Source organism: Dermochelys coriacea, chromosome 7 (genome assembly GCF_009764565.3).
Source record: "Dermochelys coriacea isolate rDerCor1 chromosome 7, rDerCor1.pri.v4, whole genome shotgun sequence".
Taxonomy (NCBI): domain Eukaryota; kingdom Metazoa; phylum Chordata; order Testudines; family Dermochelyidae; genus Dermochelys; species Dermochelys coriacea.
The window spans coordinates 59,083,186-59,101,898 of NC_050074.1; the positions used below are offsets into that span (position 1 = coordinate 59,083,186).

At 47.3% G+C, this 18,713-nt stretch overlaps 1 protein-coding gene across 6 annotated transcripts in view; it reads left to right on the plus strand.

The window, feature by feature from the left end:
- WDFY4 (WDFY family member 4) overlaps positions 1–18,713 on the plus strand; it is a 254,443-nt gene that overhangs the window by 106,423 nt on the left and 129,307 nt on the right. For 4 of the 6 annotated variants that reach the window (XM_038410907.2, XM_043518469.1, XM_043518470.1 and 1 more), the window contains exons 23-35: positions 711–822; positions 1,609–1,799; positions 3,637–3,789; positions 5,991–6,064; positions 7,365–7,526; positions 9,070–9,161; positions 10,246–10,345; positions 11,243–11,448; positions 12,073–12,242; positions 13,393–13,518; positions 14,027–14,188; positions 15,435–15,632; positions 18,228–18,354. In XM_038410907.2, coding sequence (XP_038266835.1) covers positions 711–822; positions 1,609–1,799; positions 3,637–3,789; positions 5,991–6,064; positions 7,365–7,526; positions 9,070–9,161; positions 10,246–10,345; positions 11,243–11,448; positions 12,073–12,242; positions 13,393–13,518; positions 14,027–14,188; positions 15,435–15,632; positions 18,228–18,354 — 1,873 coding nt within the window. Of the gene's footprint in view, positions 1–710; positions 823–1,608; positions 1,800–3,636; positions 3,790–5,990; positions 6,065–7,364; positions 7,527–9,069; positions 9,162–10,245; positions 10,350–11,242; positions 11,449–12,072; positions 12,243–13,392; positions 13,519–14,026; positions 14,189–15,434; positions 15,633–18,227; positions 18,355–18,713 lie in introns of those variants that run through there. The other 2 variants (XM_043518472.1, XM_043518473.1) reach the window with 2 other exon arrangements.

Genomic DNA, 18,713 nt, shown 5'->3' on the forward strand with positions numbered 1-18,713 from the left:
TACCCAGGCGGATCTGATTGTCAGTGCCTGGTTGGCCCTGGAAGGGGGAGTGCACTCCCTCACTGGGTGCCTCATTTCAATCAGCTGTCCCTGGGGTTTGGAGCGTGTACTATGGCCTATCCACATTGCTGTTCTGAGTCCCTTGCAATGCAGTACCCACAGCAGGAACAGTAAGGGGCATGTGTGGCGGAGCTGGAGGAGATATTTGGGCTGGACGAGCAGTTCTGACTTTGAATCCCCTTGTGTTATTGATTTTGATCAACCGTTTATCTTTGTACATAGAATCATAGAATCATAGAATATCAGGGTTGGAAGGGACCCCAGAAGGTCATCTAGTCCAACCCCCTGCTCAAAGCAGGACCAAGTCCCAGTTAAATCATCCCAGCCAGGGCTTTGTCAAGCCTGACCTTAAAAACCTCTAAGGAAGGAGATTCTACCACCTCCCTAGGTAACGCATTCCAGTGTTTCACCACCCTCTTAGTGAAAAAGTTTTTCCTAATATCCAATCTAAACCTCCCCCATTGCAACTTGAGACCATTACTCCTCGTTCTATCATAATCACAACATCAGAAATGTTCTATCATAGTCTAAAAATACTAAAATAATCCCAAACAAATACAATACCCGATTCCTTGCTTCCTTCTCTGCTCCCTCACCCCCAATTTAACCTCCAACAATGTTTCCTACAAGGTCTTTTTGGTCTATTTTAGATGGGGATCATCTCTCGTGACAGTTCAACACCAGTTTTCCTGGCTTCAAACATTGCTGGACACCTCGCTGGTCCCTTACGAACTATTGGATCGGTGGCTGTGGGCCAATTTGGTAAGTACAAATTGGGGAATGGAAAAGTAGAACATGAGAGCTGGGGCTAGTTAGACTGGATCTTCAGACGTTTATATGTTCTGTCCTGGAATGTGTACATAGGACTCCCAATGTAAACAATGGGATCCCAGCATGTATGTGTATCTGAGGGCATAACTTGCCTCTAATGCCTTAAGCTTCAAGGCATTTGGTAGTGATCTTGTTCAGATATATGTAATGGATGTGGCTCCAAAGTCTCATAGGCATCATTGGGAATGATGTCACGGTCACAAGCTGTAGAACAGTGAGTCCTTTTGCCAGACTCTATTAGTTAATGGCATTTCTACCTTTTCCTCTTGCAGTTTCATTTCTCTTCATCTCTCTTATGCTGGGTTTTCTTAAAGATGAGCCCAAACCAAAACCCTGGCTCAGAATAACCTTGAACTTGGGAGAGATTCAGATCTAGAACCCAGCTTCATGGCTGGTCCCTATCCTGACAATAATGGCCAGGACTAACATTGCAGATTGGCTTTCTCTGGAGTTCTGATCCCAATTCAGGTGTTGCTGCTCAGACCCATCTCTCTCTCTGTTGGGTTGTTTAAGCAAACGCATCACCCTCACTTTCAGATGCAGCAAAATTCCGAGATTTACTGCAGTCCGCTCTCAGGATGAAAGTTCTCCCCTGCTCAGAGATGCAGCATGGTAACAGGGTGTCTCTGTTGTACTGAAGTCATGTGCCCATTAATATCCAGCTCTATATTTGTTCCATGTCAGTGCATGGAGCAGTAACTGTTGGTCTCTCCCCAGGAGTACGAGTGTTCCAGTCTTGCCCAGCAGCTAACAGCCTGAACTTTATTGGGGGCCCAGCTATTCTGCTAGGCCTCATTGCCATGTCCCGGGATGACCATGCGATGTACGCCGCAGTCAAAGTCCTGAACTCCGTCCTGAACCGCAGCCCCATGAGTGAGAAGCTGATGGGCCACATCGGTGGATACCAGGTGAGAATAAGCCCCTCTTGTTTCAGGTGCTGTTTGCCTCACTTGCATTATCTATTCTCGGCCTCTCTGAGGGCCTGGCCCAAAGGCCATTGCAGCTAATGGGAGTGAGGCATTAAAGGCCTACAGCCCTTAAAGTTAGTCCCACGGAAAGCCTAAGAGTAAGGCCTGCAGGACTGAGCCCTAAATCCTGTGCCCATCATCTCCATCACAGCTCAGCTGCTGCTGGTGAAAACAGCCAGGTAGGGCTCACTCCCCGACACAGCCAATGAGACTCACGGTCTTCAGAAGATTCACAGCATCTTCGTTTACTTGTTACGATAATGGAAGGTGTCACACTGGCCAATGTATTAATACCTTACTCACAGAGCAGGTAATGCATAGGCAGCAACTGTGCAAACTCCCCCCAAGTACTGCCCTCTGTCAGCATACTTCAACCATCATCTGGAAACCTGCTTTTAGGGCAAGAGCTCTGTTCCTTACCCAGAGCCTATGAGGTCCTCAACTTCTCTCTGCTGAGCCTGCCAGTAATGGGGACGGTTAGTGATAATTGTGGAGGGTCTTTTGTTTGCTAGGAACTGGGCTGAGGCAAAAATGTAGTCTGCATCTCAGGATGTAACATTCGATCTGCCCCAAACTCAGCTTTTGGTACTGTGAAACCTTGAAAGTAGGGTTGGCTCCCAGAGTTTTGAATGAACTTGGAGTCCGGCTTGTAGAAGAAGATGATGATCTATATTCTATTGTACTTTGGGGTGGAAATTAGGTGCAAGTCTGCAGTTTCAGCAGAGTGTGTCATTGGGTAAGTGAAATGATTGGTGTCACCCAGGCTAAAGAGAGATCTCAATAAATAATTAGTCCTACTGCGCATAGAAGGTATCTTTAAAAGAGCAACAGAGAGGACCCCGTGGATCTGGAAAAACACACTGCAGTGTTTGAATGAATGTTAGAGCTGGCTGAATTATTAATTGTGAATGAATGAGCTGATGGATTTAGCCCATTTTCCCCATCTGATCCTGATTCCTGTGACTGTCTTCATTATTCGTAAGTGTTCGCCAGTTTGTGTAAATAGATGTCAGACTCTGGATTCTTGACTCTTTGCTATATGTTGTTCAGTCTACATGATTGGTTACCTGTGTCACATGGAATTGTTTTTACTCTCTGTTTGGATTGCTGAAGCTTTCTAAATGGGAGACTAATCAATGGTGAATTACCCATGTGCACACTTTCTGGTGCATATTTCTGAGTGAATAATCCTTCCTTCTAACTTTTGTGAAACTCGGGAGCTCCTTGAACACTTTCCAAATACAGCAGCGATCACCCAAACACTCACGACTAGACCCAGTTGAAAAATGAGAAAATTTTCACAAAAACGTGTCCCCATTTCTCATAAATAAAAGTTGAAATTTGAATTTTTTGATCTTCTCCTCTCACAAACAACTAATAACATGAGTAACAGTGTAGTGAGCTCTCCATGTGTATTCACACATTGTTCTTGGTGACTTTCCTGCAGCACAAGTTTACATGTGTTTCATTCCTTCCTGCTGCTTCTTACCCAAAAAAAACTCCTGCTCTGCTGTTAAATTGCTCCTGCAAGCCAGCTTGCCAATTACAACCCCCCACATTTTCAATGTATATTTAAAAACTTCACTCACTGCTTGAAGTGACAGTCTTATGTGCAGTGTATGCTGCATGTATGAATACTGTGTCTGGAGTGTGCTGTGCTTGTCATATTTAGTAATAACACTGGATAATATGTTATAAGGTCAGTGAGGCAGACTGTATTTTCTACTGTGCTCTCTACAGCTTTTGGGCTTAATGAATGCACAATAACTCTTTTCAGCTCCTGGCGTACCTACTAAGGAGGAAGACAAAGCTGCTAAACAACAGGATTTTACAGCTGGTGCTCTCCATAGCAGGCACGGCAGAGCTGGGCTTGGAATCCTCGACTATAAAGAACTACAATGCATTCCAATACATTCTCAGTAACTTTGAGGTAAAGCTACTAATATTTTATGTGTTCCCTTAGCTATATTAAAGGAGGTTCTAGAGTATAAACTTAGATCTGTGACTGTATCTGATGAGAAGGCTACAACTTATCCGGTGTGGGTCTGAATTAAAACCCTGCATATAAGTACCGTCCAGACCTGGAGTGTTTTGAAGTCTGGATTCCGGTACAGTTTGCATCTGTCTCTAGATTCCCCAAAGCAGAGTAAGTTATTTTTATGTCTTACTCCAGCCAACAGATCCAGAATATGTTTGTAATTTGAGATGGGCTGGGGATTAATTGCTTGTCCTGTTGGTGCTGCCACCCCATCATCAGTTGTCCAAGTGCCCTGATCATTCCAGGAGCTGAACAAATATGAGATTGTCTCCTACTCTGGAGCATGGAACCTGCTTGTAGGGTGAAATTCCCCTCAGGGCAGAAGCCTGTACAATGCTCTATACACCACTGAAGTCAGGGCTTAGGGATGGATTCTGTGAGTAAATGAGCATCTACTGGGTGGTGCAGTCAGCACTACCCTGGATTGGGTCAATAAATGGGGCTTATGTGCTGGATGGGCCCTGCTTTGGGATCTCAACAGTGGGGTGAATTTCTTCTATCATGCACTCACATGGGGTGAATCCAGTTTCATAGAAATTAGTGATGGGAGAGACCTATAGTTCATCCCCTCCATTCCCACCCCTCTCCACCTACTGGGCCAAAGCAGGATTGGTCCCTGCAATCTGTTTTCCAGTGCTTTGTCTCCAGGGATGGCTTCTTAGGCACTTTCCCCTGGGAGAAAAAGGTGAAAGTCCCAGATTGGCTGTGTGTGTTACCATGTGCGCCTTGCAATTCAGGCTCAGGCTACACTCAGACCTCCACTTAGTGTGGAGTTGTTCTATGGTAAAGATGGCTCCCCTTCAGAGTTTCAGCTCTACCAGACCTGTCACAAAAAGTCTCATTGAATAAACCCATCTTGTTCTGCACTCTGACCGAGAACTCTGACCACAGAAAACCCCTGCAAAGAAGGAAGCTTCTGCATTTGTGAGCATTAACCAGGCCAGTTCTCACAGTCCTGCTGCTGTCCACGTGCCTCTGAGCTGAATCTGAAGAGTTCTTGGTGTTCCAGGCCCCAGAGTGGACCAGGCTATGTGATAGAGGAGGATCTTTATAGAACAAGGAGCCTCCAGAGTTGTTCTCTAGCTCTCTTCTACAGCATCTGCACTTTGCTGTTACTCTGCTCACGTTACATGATCTCAGTGCCTGCAAAAGTCCCTATTCAGGGCTGCACAAGTACGTGTTTGAGAGACAGACTCATGGCAGATCTCTCTGGGGCATGTCAGTCAGAGCGATTGTGGAAGCTCATTATCTGGGTGCAAACTGCAGCTTGCTTGCTTTTGTGCACTGTGCAATCAGATATATTTTCTCTCCCTCTCTCAGTGATCATTTCTTCATTTCCATATTTCTGAAATTATCCTTTTTTGTGCTTTATTTTACTCCTTTTCCCTAAATCCAAGAAACACTTGATGCAAATTGAAAAATGTCATTTTAAGTTCACTTAAAAATGTACTCTCTGGTATATTTTTTTTTCCAACATAGCTTAATCCATGTGCTTTTACATGGTATAAAAATACATATATTTTATACAGCACTTTTCAGCCACAACACTTTACAAAGGAAAGTATGGTTGTCCCCATTTTGCAGATGGGAAAATGGAGGCACCGACACTTGCCCACATTTGTATGGCAGAACAGTGACAGAGTCAGAACCCAAATGCATTCAGTCCCAGGCCAGTGTGCTTTACACTGGGCCACGCTTCCTCCAGGCATTTGACTCATACTGGATTGTGTGTGTTGCATGTTTTCTGATTTGTTTTTAAACCAAATGGGTGTAGTTGGGATGCTGTCAGTTGGTCAGAGAAGAAAAAGTGGGAACCAGGACGCCGGGTTCTGTTCTCCTCTGCCACTGACTCACTGTAGGCAAATAGCACTGTGCCTCAGTTTCACCATCAGTAATAGACACGCTCTGTTACCTCATGTGGATGTTCTGAGGCCTCACTAATGTTTGTAAAGTGCTTTGAGATCTCAGGATGAAGGCATGTGCTGAAAAAATGTTTGATTTTTTTTTTAAAAATTTATTTAATCTCATGTCAGTAGAGAAAAAGGAGCTGAACTCGAGAAGCTGTGACATCTCTGGTTTCATTTGTCTTTCAGCTTTGGTCAAATGCACCAGAAAATCTTGACCTTGCCGTCTTTTCACATCTTGTGGAGATCCTGCGGCCCTCCCGGTACATAGTTGGCATCTATGGTAGAGACAGGATGAACTAATAAGCTTAGGCTGGGATTTTTGAATGTCTCTAAAGGAGTTATGTGCCCAGATCCCATTGAAAATCCATGGAAGATGGCAGGCAACTAGCTCTTCTAGGGCCCTGTGAAAATCCAAGCTTTCATTTACTGGTTCTGATGGCCATGTCGCAGAATCACAGGACCAAATTGCTGGCTGAAGACATTGCATTGTCTTAATGGGGTTACACCAGCAGAGTACTTGATCCATAGCACTTAGAGAAAGAAAGTAGGTCATCTTGCCTGATTAGACTGGATGGTAAGTTTTTCACATGTTGAATGGAAACAAGTCCAGATGACTGAGTTTGGTAATTGCAGTCTAGCTCTATGCACACAATTGCTCTGGAGAATGGCATCTGTAAGGACTGGTTGGAGCAATCGCTATTCTGCAGTGCAAATCTCGGGAAGTAATGCCCTCAAAGGGAGATCAATTTAATGTGAGAATTCTTCATATCTTCAACTTTTAGAGGGAGAAGATGGCTTATTATTTTTCATTGGTTATTTATTCAGTGCCCAAAGTATGCTGGGTACACTACAGACAACTCCCAATAGAAAAGCCACATGTCTATTTATTCATTTGATTTTTTTAAAAGTCATGAAGCTGGTTGAAAACATCTTTGCCAAAAAACCCCCAAACCTTTTAGTCAAAACATTTTCATTTAATCAAGGGTGAAATTCCCCCCCCCCATTTCTTTTATGAAAGATTTCAGGTTTAAAACTGAAATTTAGACCAAATAATTTTGAGATTTTTAACAACTTCCCCCACCCAAATTTGCACAGAGGAAAGAATAATTTCCTGACCAGCTCTATGAGAGAGTTAAATATATTTGGAGAGACAGGGCAAGGCAGACCGGCTGCCCCAATAAGGCCTGTAGATTCCATTCTGTTGGCACTGAAAAGCCAGGCACGATCCCGTCTGATGTCTCTTGCTGAGTTTTACAAGAACAGCATTTATTTCCACCAATTCAGGGCTTTCCAAGTCAATAACTTTGTTTTGTTTGAACTCGCTGAAAGGCGGACGTTTCCGGGGAAAGGCGGGGCGGGGGGGGAAGGAACACACTGAGAAGGCTTCAGATCGCCATCTCCGACACATATTCAATTTGTCTGCCGGAGTTTTGATTGGTTGCCAAGGCAACGTCAGAAGTCTGTGGTACAAAGAGTGAATGCAGAACCCTTTTAGCAGAAACTCGGCAGAATTGGCTCTTTCCAGTAAAGGCTTTTAATGTTCCTCTTGCTTTGACGCAGAGATGGATGTCGGAACGCCAAAGTCGCCTACCAGATGCAAATGGTGCCCAAACTGGTTTTCCTCCTCAACGACATCGAGATCAGCTGCTCACGAGTCACCACTATCTGTACCATCTTCTCCTCTCTGCTGCAGGGCAATTTCAACACCAAAGACATTCTTAGGTAACTCCAACCCTGCAGTATTTTCTCAGCTCACAAGTGAGCAGTCCCCCTTCAAGCATAGGAATCCTATTGTGTGATTACACTCGCCACATCCAGCCCTGCTTGGTGCTCTGGACAAAGACAGAATCCCTGTAGATCCCTTCCAAGGAATCGTAGGGGAAAACTCTACTGACAGCCAATTCAACATTTAATTCAGCCCTGTTCAAGTGAGTGAGAATCGTCCCCAGCCAAGTTGGGACCCTTACAGTGAATATAGCACAGGTATCCCCTTGACCTCAGTGGGATGACCCAAAGCGTAAGGAACTACTCAAGGTAGGTAAGATTACCGAGGCTGATGGGTGTCTGATCCCGTTGCTCAGATGATGTCCAACTGGCCATTTTATTCTTGAATCTCATGGAGACTGCCTTTGCCGGGACCTTCTGGAGAAGAGGATTCCAACCCTTGATTGCTGTCTGAGGAAAGAGCTGCTTGAGACACAATACTGCAGTATTTGATAGCTCATGCCCAGACTGGTCAGTCTCTGCCCTTTAGACCAGCTGAGACCCATCCAGTGCTGTCCACAACCCTCATGCACAGGAGTGCAGGCCACCGAGATGACACAGGCCAACATTCAAAGCTCCATCTTGATTTTAATGAAATCACTCTCGTCCAGATGCAGCATTGCATGCTGGGACATGCAGCCTCCATTGGCAGCCTCTTTCTTTATTAAAGATGAGGGTGGCTGCAACTTACTAAGTTTTATTTATTGTTAATTTAATTGCTTGGATCTGACAATATGCATGGTGCTGTGCAGTGTGAGCAAATAAAGACAGCCCCTGTCCCTCAGCCTCCAGGAAAGCAGCTTGTGCAGCAGGCCCCGAGCATCATTAAAAAACAGGGGACCTGTACTGGCCCGAACCTGGGGGAATGCTATAGTACATTGTAATGTCTGGAGTGTTCTTGTATTTTGGTCTATAGGGAACACCACTCCCAGAGTCAGATGAATGCACATCACTCACTTGCTGTGTGCATGTGTAACGTTCATCCATTTATGATGAGAACTGGAAAATGGTATTCAAGCATTTCACAAGTGAAAAGGGGTTGCCACAGCAGTTTCCTGCTGGGCTGCTAGAGATTCCATGTAGGGTGTTGCATGCCTGGAAGCCAGTGAGGTGTCACTCAGAAACACTCTGAGGGGAGCTCCCAAGGGGATATGGACACCTGGCACAAGCAGCATTGCTTTCCCAATATTACCAAATCCAGTGGTTCAAAAATCATGAGTCAGGCCCCCAAAATCACAAAACTGGGTTTTAAAATCATGAGGTTTTTTTAAAAGGGGGGATCATTTTTATTTGCCTTCTATTTTTGAGTCATTGGGGGTCATATTTTCAAGCTTTTCTCCATAAGGGCTAGAAACGTACTCTATTAATGAAAGCTGAGATTCTCACATAATCTCCAGGAGCTGAGGCTTTAAGAAAGGCAACAACTATCATGAGACTCACAGTACAATAGTGATAGTCGGAAATGCTGCTAACCAAAAATGATTTCCTCTTTCTCTGAAAGGATTGGATTGTTCCTTGTTTATACTTTAAAGCCCTCATCTGTGGATGAAAGTCAGATATGTCCGTATGGGATCTCTGATCTGCCAGGAGAAGGTAAGGAAATCCCTTTGGTGAATGAATGCTGATGGATGCTGCCCCTCATCCCTGGAGCAGGTCCTAAATGCAGCAGGGCTGTGCTCAGAGAGGGCGGGGGAGAGGAGGGCAGGAAGGGCAGACCCCCGAGGGACATGCTGCAGAACTACTCAGGTGTCCAAAATTAATTGCTTTGCTGGGTCAGGGCCCTACTCTGAACAACTCTGGGTAGAAAAGGGACAGAGAATAGTCATGTCTGGGAAGGTCTGTTCTAAAGCCAGGTGACGTGCTTAGTTATGCTTTCCCCTCTCTGGTATCTCTTCTGCAGTTAGGTTGGCAGAGCTTGGTCACTGCACCAAAAGCCCCTCAAGTGCTGGTTTTCACAAGTCTCCAGGAAGAGAAATGTCCATTTGGTTGAAATTTCACAGAGAGCAATGTTTGTGGGTTAAAAACAGTGGAATGAAAGGGTGAAAAATCCCTCCCAGGATTCCATGGGAATGTGGTTGTTGCTGCTGGCCTGCTGTAGTTTTTGCATTGTGCTGGAGTCCCATGCGGGTGAAGGGGCATTCTCTAGGGCAAGTGCATATTGCAGTGCAAGGAGCCATGCATCTTTTAAATGTCTTCCCCATTTGTGTCCGACTTGACTGCCAGCCACCTTGACTTCCTGTTACTTACCGTCCTATTAGTGGTCCCAGCGGAGGTCCTATTGGATACAACACATCCACACACCAGAATACATTATGGAGACTCTGGTAGACTGAGCTTCAATGCACAGAGTTTAGAGGTGTAAAAACACCTCTGTAGTCATCCATTCCAGCCTTCTCTTCCACCCAGTCTAGAATTGTTCCCTACAGATTATTCATTGCCCAGCATTTTGTCCAGTCTAGTTTTAAACATCCCTAATGATAGGGCTTTGGGAACAGCACTCAGAAATGACTAGTACTTACAGTGACAGGATCCCCACTTCCAAATGTTCACACCTACTTCACTCCACCCAGTTAACAACCAATTATATTTGTATTGGCTACAAACAAGGTTGTTCATCAAAGTGCTGGAAACACGTTTTGTCTCCTCTTTACTTTTCATTTCCTTCTGATTTTTGTAGCCTTAAGCCAAACATCTGGGAAGACAATCTGGCTCCGAAACCAGTTACTGAAGATGCTGTTAGATGTAATGTGTTCAGACAAACTTCATCTGTCCTCTGAGTAAGTAGAACCATTTGGGGATGGAGTGGGCGGAGGAGGGACTGTGGCTCCTTCGAGGTTCCCCCTCTCTCTCTGTGTTTGACCAGTGCTCAACATCCAGTTAGCATTTATGAGTGTCATCAGTCAATGAGAGAGAGGCAGAATGTGTCGGGTTTGGGTTCAAAGTTTTTTTTTTTTCCCCAGTGAACTGTATCTGAGGTTTAGAGTGATATCTATTAAATAGACAACATTTTTTCCACAGTTGCCAAACAGTGGGATCAGAGAGATCACGGTTTCCATATCTGTTCTATGCGGGGAAAAAAAATCTGATGTGTCTTTAAAAAGCAATTTCATCTAACTGAGATTACAAATACTACATCTTAATCCTAATCACACAGTTATTGCATCAATATGGGGCAGAGTTAAAGTTGCTTGGATGCCTTAAGTGTGCATTTGCATATGTTAGCATATTGGGATTTCTTTCAAGTTTAAACCTTAATTTTGAATGTCCTAGGTTTATAACACTTGGGTTGGGATAATTACAACATCCCTGTCCTGTGTTTTACTCTAATTACGGAGATGTTAACCTTAACTGTGACTCCATCTTGATGTAGTTTGTCTGGGAATAAATTAAATTGGGTTTGATAGGGATCAGATGGCTCAAACTATGTGGACAAACAAGCTAATGAATCTCCTTAGCACCAGATTGTGGGCACGAAATCCAGAACCTAAGTGACTTAGGGGCCTAAGTCAGTTGCCCAGATCCTCAAAGGTCTGGGAGTTAGGCACCTAAATACTCTTCAGAGTAAGGGCCTAAGTGATTTAGGAGAATAAACTCTCCATTGTGTTGTACGCTCCAAGGTCAAATCTTCCCCAGTGTCTTTAACGTGTTTACTTCTCATGCTGTGTTTCTCCCAGGGCTCAAGAGGAGACGTTCCTGGCGCTGGGGCCTGATTGGTTCCTCATGTTCACACAAAGCCATCTGCACCCAAGCACCGTTGTGATAGGGGTCAAGTTGCTGCTGCACTTCCTCCATAATCCCACACTACTGAGCAAATTCAAGGAGGGAGTGGTGGCCGGGCGCTGGGTAGAAAACAGCTCCACGGGGCTGGATATCCTAATGGGTACGTCCCAGCTATGAGACTCGCTCCCAAAATAGCCTCTTCCAGGGAGAGTTTCATGAAAACTATGTTGACCCTAGTGCAGAAGCAATCGGCTAGGGCTACCAGTCCAGTTGCATAAAATAGCAAATCTCCCATTGACTTCAATGTGAACTTAGTATGTATGGTCCAAGCAGCAGGATGATCTCTTACTGCCAGGCTGGGAGATACCTTCTCCATCATACTGCAGGCTGGGGATTCCAGACCAGAAATCACTGCGTGAGGAGATTGTGTGGTCTGGTCTGTGCAGGAAGTCAGACTAACTGGTCTGTACATCTGTGAGTTGGTCAGTCACCACCTTCTTGTCCCTCTGAGATTTGCTCCGACCCTGTTCTGCTCACTCCTCCAGTCGAGATTGGGGAGTGCACAAGGAGAACGTCACACCATGCGAATGAGGGTGGAGGGCGGTTTTCTATTTTGTTAATGTCAGAGAAATTCTAATGGCTGGGGTTGTTGCCAGTAGGACGGCAGAATGGTTTGGGCCCCAGAGAACTGCTGGTCATTGTCAGTCAGCCATCCCTCTCCACTGCATCTGATGCAGGATGGAAACTGAGCCATTCAAAGCATGTTTTCTTCCTTTGCTTCTAGACAATTTGAAAAGTGGGCCCCCAGTGCCTGACTACGGCCCGTACCTAGTTTTCGGACTCACGGTGCTGCAAGTATGTCTGATTAATCACATTCATCTCCCTGAGATCTACCTGCTGGTCTCTGGGCTATTCCTGGGAACCCCACAGTGTGACCCGCCAGAAGCATCCAAGGTAAGGCCCCCGCAAAGGCTGGGGTGGGGGGTGAATGAGAGTTTGCACCTTGGCTAGGTGACCCTGCTTTGCTGCCTGGGATTCCTAAGCTGCTTCTCTGTAATGGCTCCAAAGGGAGAGGCAGCCCAGCAACGTCTGCCCTAGGAAACACAAGCATCCAGGCTAGGGGAAGCTTGTGGTGGTTGGAGCTACAGTAGAACCTCAAAGATATGAACACCAGAGTTACAGACTTACCAGTCAACTGAACACCATGTGGACCCGGAAGTCTTCAATCAGGCAGCAATGCAGACCCCCCCCCCTCAAAAGCAAATACTGTACTGCCTTGACGCTGCAGCCCCTGGGGAACTGGGGCTGCAGCCACAGGGTGTGTGTGGGGGGGGGGGTCAGGGCTCCCAGTGGACAGGGGGCTCAGGGCTTGCGACCTTCGCGAGCACCGAGGCTCAGGGCTTTAGACCAGAGGGGAGCACTGGGGGTTCTGCTCTCAGTTTCAGCCAGGGGTGGGGGGGACGACTGAGGATCGGGGCTTCAACACCACAGCTCTGGTTTTGGTTTCAGCCCCCCAGGGGTGCCAGGGATCGGGGGTTTAACTACGGGGCGAGTGCCGGTTTCAGCCCCAGCGCTCCCCCCATAGCTAAAGCCCCGAGCCCTGGTGCTCCCCCTTGGCTGAAACCAGGAGTGGAGCTGCGGGGCTGAAGCCCTGATAACTGGTGTCCCCTTCAGGCCTGAAGCCAGAATGGAGCTGCGGGGCTGAAACCCCAAGTCCCAGCATTCCCCCCAGGTCTAAACCCTTGAGCCCTGTTGCTCCCATGGGGCAGAAACCCTGAGCCCCCCTCCAGGAGCCCTGATGGCCCATAGGGTCAGAAGCCCCATCCTCCAGCCCTGCAGCTGCAGCCCCAACTTCCCCTTGTCTGAAGTCTGTAATGTCTTATTCATAGTTATGGGCCATTTCAGAGTTATGGACAACCTCCATTCCTGAAGTGTGAGTAACTCTGAGGTTCTACTGTTCTTGTGCCTGATGCGGCTGGACGTGGAAAGAACAGGAACCTCCTGGAGGTTTCACCCATCGCTCTAGACTGCTCCGAAAGCAGTGAAGGGTGCAGCTGTGCCCCTGTCAGCAGCCTCCTCCTTGAACGTCTCTCCCTCCCTTCAGGCAGATCTGGACTCCATGCTGCAGTGGCTCCTGCAGAACCACCAAACAGAGGACGTCCTTAAAGCTGGGCTGTGCACAGAGGCAGTGGTCCTGCTGCTAGAGATGGTTAAGGCCACAGTGAACAAGGTGAGCAGCCGGCTGTGTGCGCGCAGGCCCGCAGAGGGAGTGGAGGAGAGTTCTGCTTGAGGCAGCCCATTCCCTCCCCTAGGGGTGACACCACAGTGGTGGGCAGGGAGCTGATGGCTGCCAGCTACTGACCCGGCCATGTTGTTGTTGCTGGGAGGAGGGGGCTTCAGAGAGACCCTGTCTGCACTTACGGCAGGATCTGAGCATTCGGGACTGGATCCTGGCCCCTCCCAGTGTGCTTCTGGGCCACAACCCCTGCCCATTCTCAGTGGAGAAAGCCACAGCTTTGTTGTTAGAGCTGTGTTCAGGCTCAGGAGAAGAACGTGTGGATCTAAGCAGTTGCTCCCTGTGGCTCTTGGAGCAATCTGTTCGTGACTTCTCCAGCTCTGGCCAAGCCGAGGCTACTCAAATCTTCCGGGACTGCTGAGAAGAACAAGGCAAGGTGTGCTAGCTCAGCACGCGTACAAGTGAAACCCTGCCCTGACGAGACGCACCTGTCGGTGTTCAGCCCTTTGCAGGTACAGAGGGCTCCTGGGAGGTGGCCTATCCTGGGAAAGTCATGCAGTTCCTGTGCCTCATCTACCACAGCTACCCCCAGGACCCAGTGTGGTGCTGCTCAGACTTCCTGCAAACCTTAGCCACTGTCGTCTTCCATGCGGGGGCGCCCCAGGTAAGCGTGAACCAGCTTGGATGGCTGTGATGGAGCTAGACGCTGACACCTTTGCCCTGGTAGCCCAACCGAGCCCCCCGGATGTTGAAGTGAGTCGTACCCAGTCAGAGCTGTGGGATCTATCCCATGGTCCGTACCCCTCAAGCTGTCAGCCTTTGCGGAACCTAAATGTAGGGGCCAATGTATTGAATCCAGTGTTCTCTGCTGGGTGTCTTCACCCTTCCCTGTCTCCTTCCTCTTAGCTATGGCCTGGATCACTGGTCAGTGATAACTAATGGGTGGCTCGGCTCCAGGTGTGATGCAGCCAAACTCTTTAATCCCAACGCTCCTTGTGGGGCTGGGGCCATCCCTGTGCTCTGCCATCCTCCCTACTAAAGAGCTACCCTTCTGAGTGTGACCCCTTCACCAGAGTATGTAGCACTAATTTCCCTCAGCCAGCACTCGCCCTCGCCCGCCGGGGACATTGCTTCTCCCTTGCTTCCCTACCCCAGGAGCCACCCCAGCCCCACTGCACTCACCAAACCCCACTCAGCTGCTAGCTGATTTCCCCCATTCCTGATTTTAAAACAAGTCGGCGGAGGGGGTTAACAATGCTTCACACATACTGCGGTCCCTTTCATCTCAGTGCATCCTTCAGCTTTGCTGCTAATATTGTTATTTGGCACCCTTGGTGCACTGGTATGTGTATTAGGCATCACTAAACCCTTCTTGGTGTTAATATTAGCCCCATTTGATAGCTGAGGAAACTGAGGCACTGAGAAGTGAAATGACGTGTCCATGGTCAGAATGATTGTGGGTATGTCTACGCAGCAGATTGGAGGTGTCATTCCCAGCACAGGTAGAAGACGCGCACTAGATCGGCTAAAAGTATCAGCGTAGTTGTGGCAGCTCGGGCTGGCCATCTGAGAACAGTCCTGCCCAACCTCCTGGATACGCTTTCAGACAGCTAGCCCAAGTTGCGCCCATGCCATTGCAGCTGCACTGCTGTTTTTGGGGCACTTGCTTGAGCGGAGCTAATGCACGTACATCTGCCCATGCTGGGAAGCATCCGCTCAGCTGCTGGGTAGGCATACTCAGTGTGACACAGGCAGGTATAGAATCCAGGAGTCCTGGCTCTTAGTTTTTATGGCCATATTGCATGGCCTCCCCTTTGCTCTCTGTAGCAGCTGTGCTCAGTTGTGGGGAGAAAGCAATGCTGGTAAAATAAGCTCCCCTGAGTTCCATTGTCTCTGCTATCTTTACTCAGGGAGGCTTTGAAGGCCTGTTACCCCTCAACAGTCCAGCTGCTGCTGAAGCAAACAGCTGTCCCGACCCCCCGGCCGCCCCACTGCCCCAGCATCCTGCCAAGAAGCAAGTGTGGGATTTCCTGCGCATCCTGCTGATGGAGAGTCTGTCCAGCATCCCGGCGCACAAACAGGGGCACCCGTTCGAGCTACTTCTTGAGGTCTCATCGCCGTAGACTCCCGCCTTCGCTACTCTTCATTGGGAATCGGGGAGGGGGGATGACAAAGGAGGCATCCTGCAGTCATGTAGGGAAGGGATGACTCAGAAGGGTCTGCACCCCACCTGCTCCTTTCAGGTTCTCCAGGATAGAGCTGGGCGGGTACCAGATTTTTTTATTTTGCGGGATATTCCACAATTTCCAAAACTTTTCCTTTTCTGAAACAGAACAAAAAAATATGTTGAAATTTCCCACAAAACAAAATTTTTAGAAAAGTTTGTTTCGGGTCAATGGAAACGTTTTGTTCCAGGTTTGACCTTTGTGAACTTAAAAAGAATAAATTAAAATAACAAATTTGACTTGGAAGGCTGGTTTTGACACGACAAAATCAAAATGTTCTGTTCTGAAAAATGTCAGAATCTTCCACTTTGACATTATCAAAATGCTTTGTTCCTTTTTCAGTGAGAATTCATTGAAATCAGCATGTTTTTCAAACCACTTAGATTCAGACAAAAACATGATTTTTATAAAAAAAAAAAAAAAAAAAAAACCTGTTTTGACAAAAAAAATTTCTGAGCAGCTCTACTCCGAGAAGGGGCTGTTTGCAGTTCCTCCTAGCAAGCACCATGTGATCAAGAGGGCCTGAGGCCAGACCACACTGCTGGGATATGGGCACCTCCAGTTATGTTATTCAGGATAACCAGCTAGAATTGAAAGCCTAACTGCCCTGTAGGGAAGAGATTCCCCTGTGCTGCATGCATTCATATAACCCAAGGCAGGATGCTACTTGTACACAGCAGCAATAGTAACTTGCATTGGAGAAATGTATTATGCTGGAGTTAGATTTTAGCCAGTAAAAAGTCTTTCCCTGTCTGTTTATAATGTGTACATGTCATTCTAAGGCAGCCCATGGATTCTGTTAATGCCATGAGATCCCATATGGGGCTGTCTTGTGTGCTGATTTACTTAAAAAATCATTTATTTTCAATGGACAAAAAAAAATAAACCCCCTTCTAAGCACAGATGGATGGATGGCTGCTGCACCAGTTGAGTCTGGACTTAGGTTGCAAACACTCCAAAGCAGAGGTTCTTGGATCGACCCACTATAAAGAAGGGAGTAGTTGCAAATTTAGTATCCAGGTTTAGATTTTGAATAGCCCAAGTGCAGGTGTGTCTAGATCTGGGGTTTTGGTTCAGGCCAGTCACTGGTTTTAAGACAAGTAGAACTGAACCTCAGTTCTTGATTGTGGCTTCCATTTTCTGTGAATCCGATCCACTCAGAAGAGACGAGTGAGGGGGAAATCTCTGAAGGCTTAAAAAGTAGTTGGGGCTCAGTCCAGAGAAGCTGTCAAAAGTAGGAACGCTTCTCCAGGCTATCCAAATCTCCTGAGCCTGCCAAAAGGGCTGTAAAAATCTCCAGAGAACTGGTTCTCTTGGGAGGTCGCTGGGAGTCCTGCTGCTGCTTTCTGTGAGGATGACCTTTCTCATGGCGCTGGGATCCCTTTAGTCTCAGGAGTGCAAAGGGCATGGCAGAAATGCATCAAGCTTTATCAGAGCCTCCGTGAAGGTTTGGTTGTAGAATGAGGTTAAGGGTTGGCTACTGCCCTTGTTTTCTCTATACCAGTTCCCACCTCCCTAAGAGGGGTGCTCCAGGAGATCAGAAACTGGCATTTGGACCAAAGACATCTGGAATTATACCCCTGTCAGGCTCCTGGGTGAAGGCAGGCAGGACTAGTGACAGGAGCTTGGGATCCTGGAACTGAAGCCGGAGTCAGAGCCAGTATCAGGGTCAAGAGTCAAGGTGAGAGTCAATCTGGAGTTGGATTCAGATTCAGGAGGTAAGCCAAGGGTCAGAGCCAGGAATCAGGCCAAGGCTCAATAGCAGGTATTGGGGTCTGTGTTGGGATTCCAGAGGTCAATAAGGAGCATGAATCCAAATCAGCACCAAGGTCGATACCAGGAGTTCAGTAACAGAGAAACAGGGTGGTCGCAGCAGCTAGCTAGGGATCTGTGTTGTTGCCTGGTCCCTTCCTGCTAGGCCCCATGGGCTGATATAGGGACCAAGAACCAATCAAGGATTGCTAAAACCATTGTCGTCAGATCCCTTGAGGCAGAACGTTCCCCTGGGATCAAATCTTTGTGGATTGTGGTACACAGGATGTGGCTGGGTTATGGCTGTTGCAGTGTGGGGATGTTTGTTAGGTGGTAGCCCTGTGGGACTGGGTTCAAGTCCTACCAAACCTTACATCCCTGAACCCAAATCATCCCATGTTGTTTTGGGCTTGCACCCAAGCCATCCCACATTATCCTGGGCCTATACCCTGCACTAAAACTATCTGAGATTATACTGGGCCAAAACCTGGTCCTGAACCATCCCAGGTTATAGTGGGCCCTTAACCTCAACCCAAACCACCCTGGATATATTGATTCATACCCTGCAATCATTACTTAGTTGAGGCGGATCCTCAGCTGTGTCTATTGTCATATCTCCATGGATGTCAGTGGACTTTGCATGAGTAAAGGCTGAGTGAGGTTGTCAGCGTTTGTGCCTTTGTTGTTTTATCACTGTGCTGATGGTTTCGTGCTGTGGTTGTGCAGGCTTCTGCAGAAAACTCAACCAGCGAGCAGAATAGACATTTCCAGACAGAAGTCCTGCGTTCTACTATGGATATCTTCCACATCATCAGCCAAGGGGGTGGGAAAACTGGCTCCTCCAGACCGAGAGGTGAGTGATGAGCTTCAGATCTTCAGCTAGATAGTTTTTAGGTTGGGGTATCTGACTGTGTTCTCTTAAGAGATTTAGAAACACCAGCTGAAATATCGGTCTGGTATCTTAGCATTGTAGGCTGCATGGGGCATTTGAATGCTCCCAAGAGCAAGTGCATTGAAAGTACTGTGATCCTGCCATGTGACCGGCAAGCTTCTCCACCTAGTGTCCCCTGATATAAGAAAGATTAAAAATGTGGCACTGAGAGCAAAGAGAGACTCCATAGGGGAGGCAGTTTGGTCTAATGGACAGAGCCCCTGGCTAGGACCCAAGAGACCTGGGTTCTATTCCTGCTTTGGCTACTGGCCTGGTGGTTG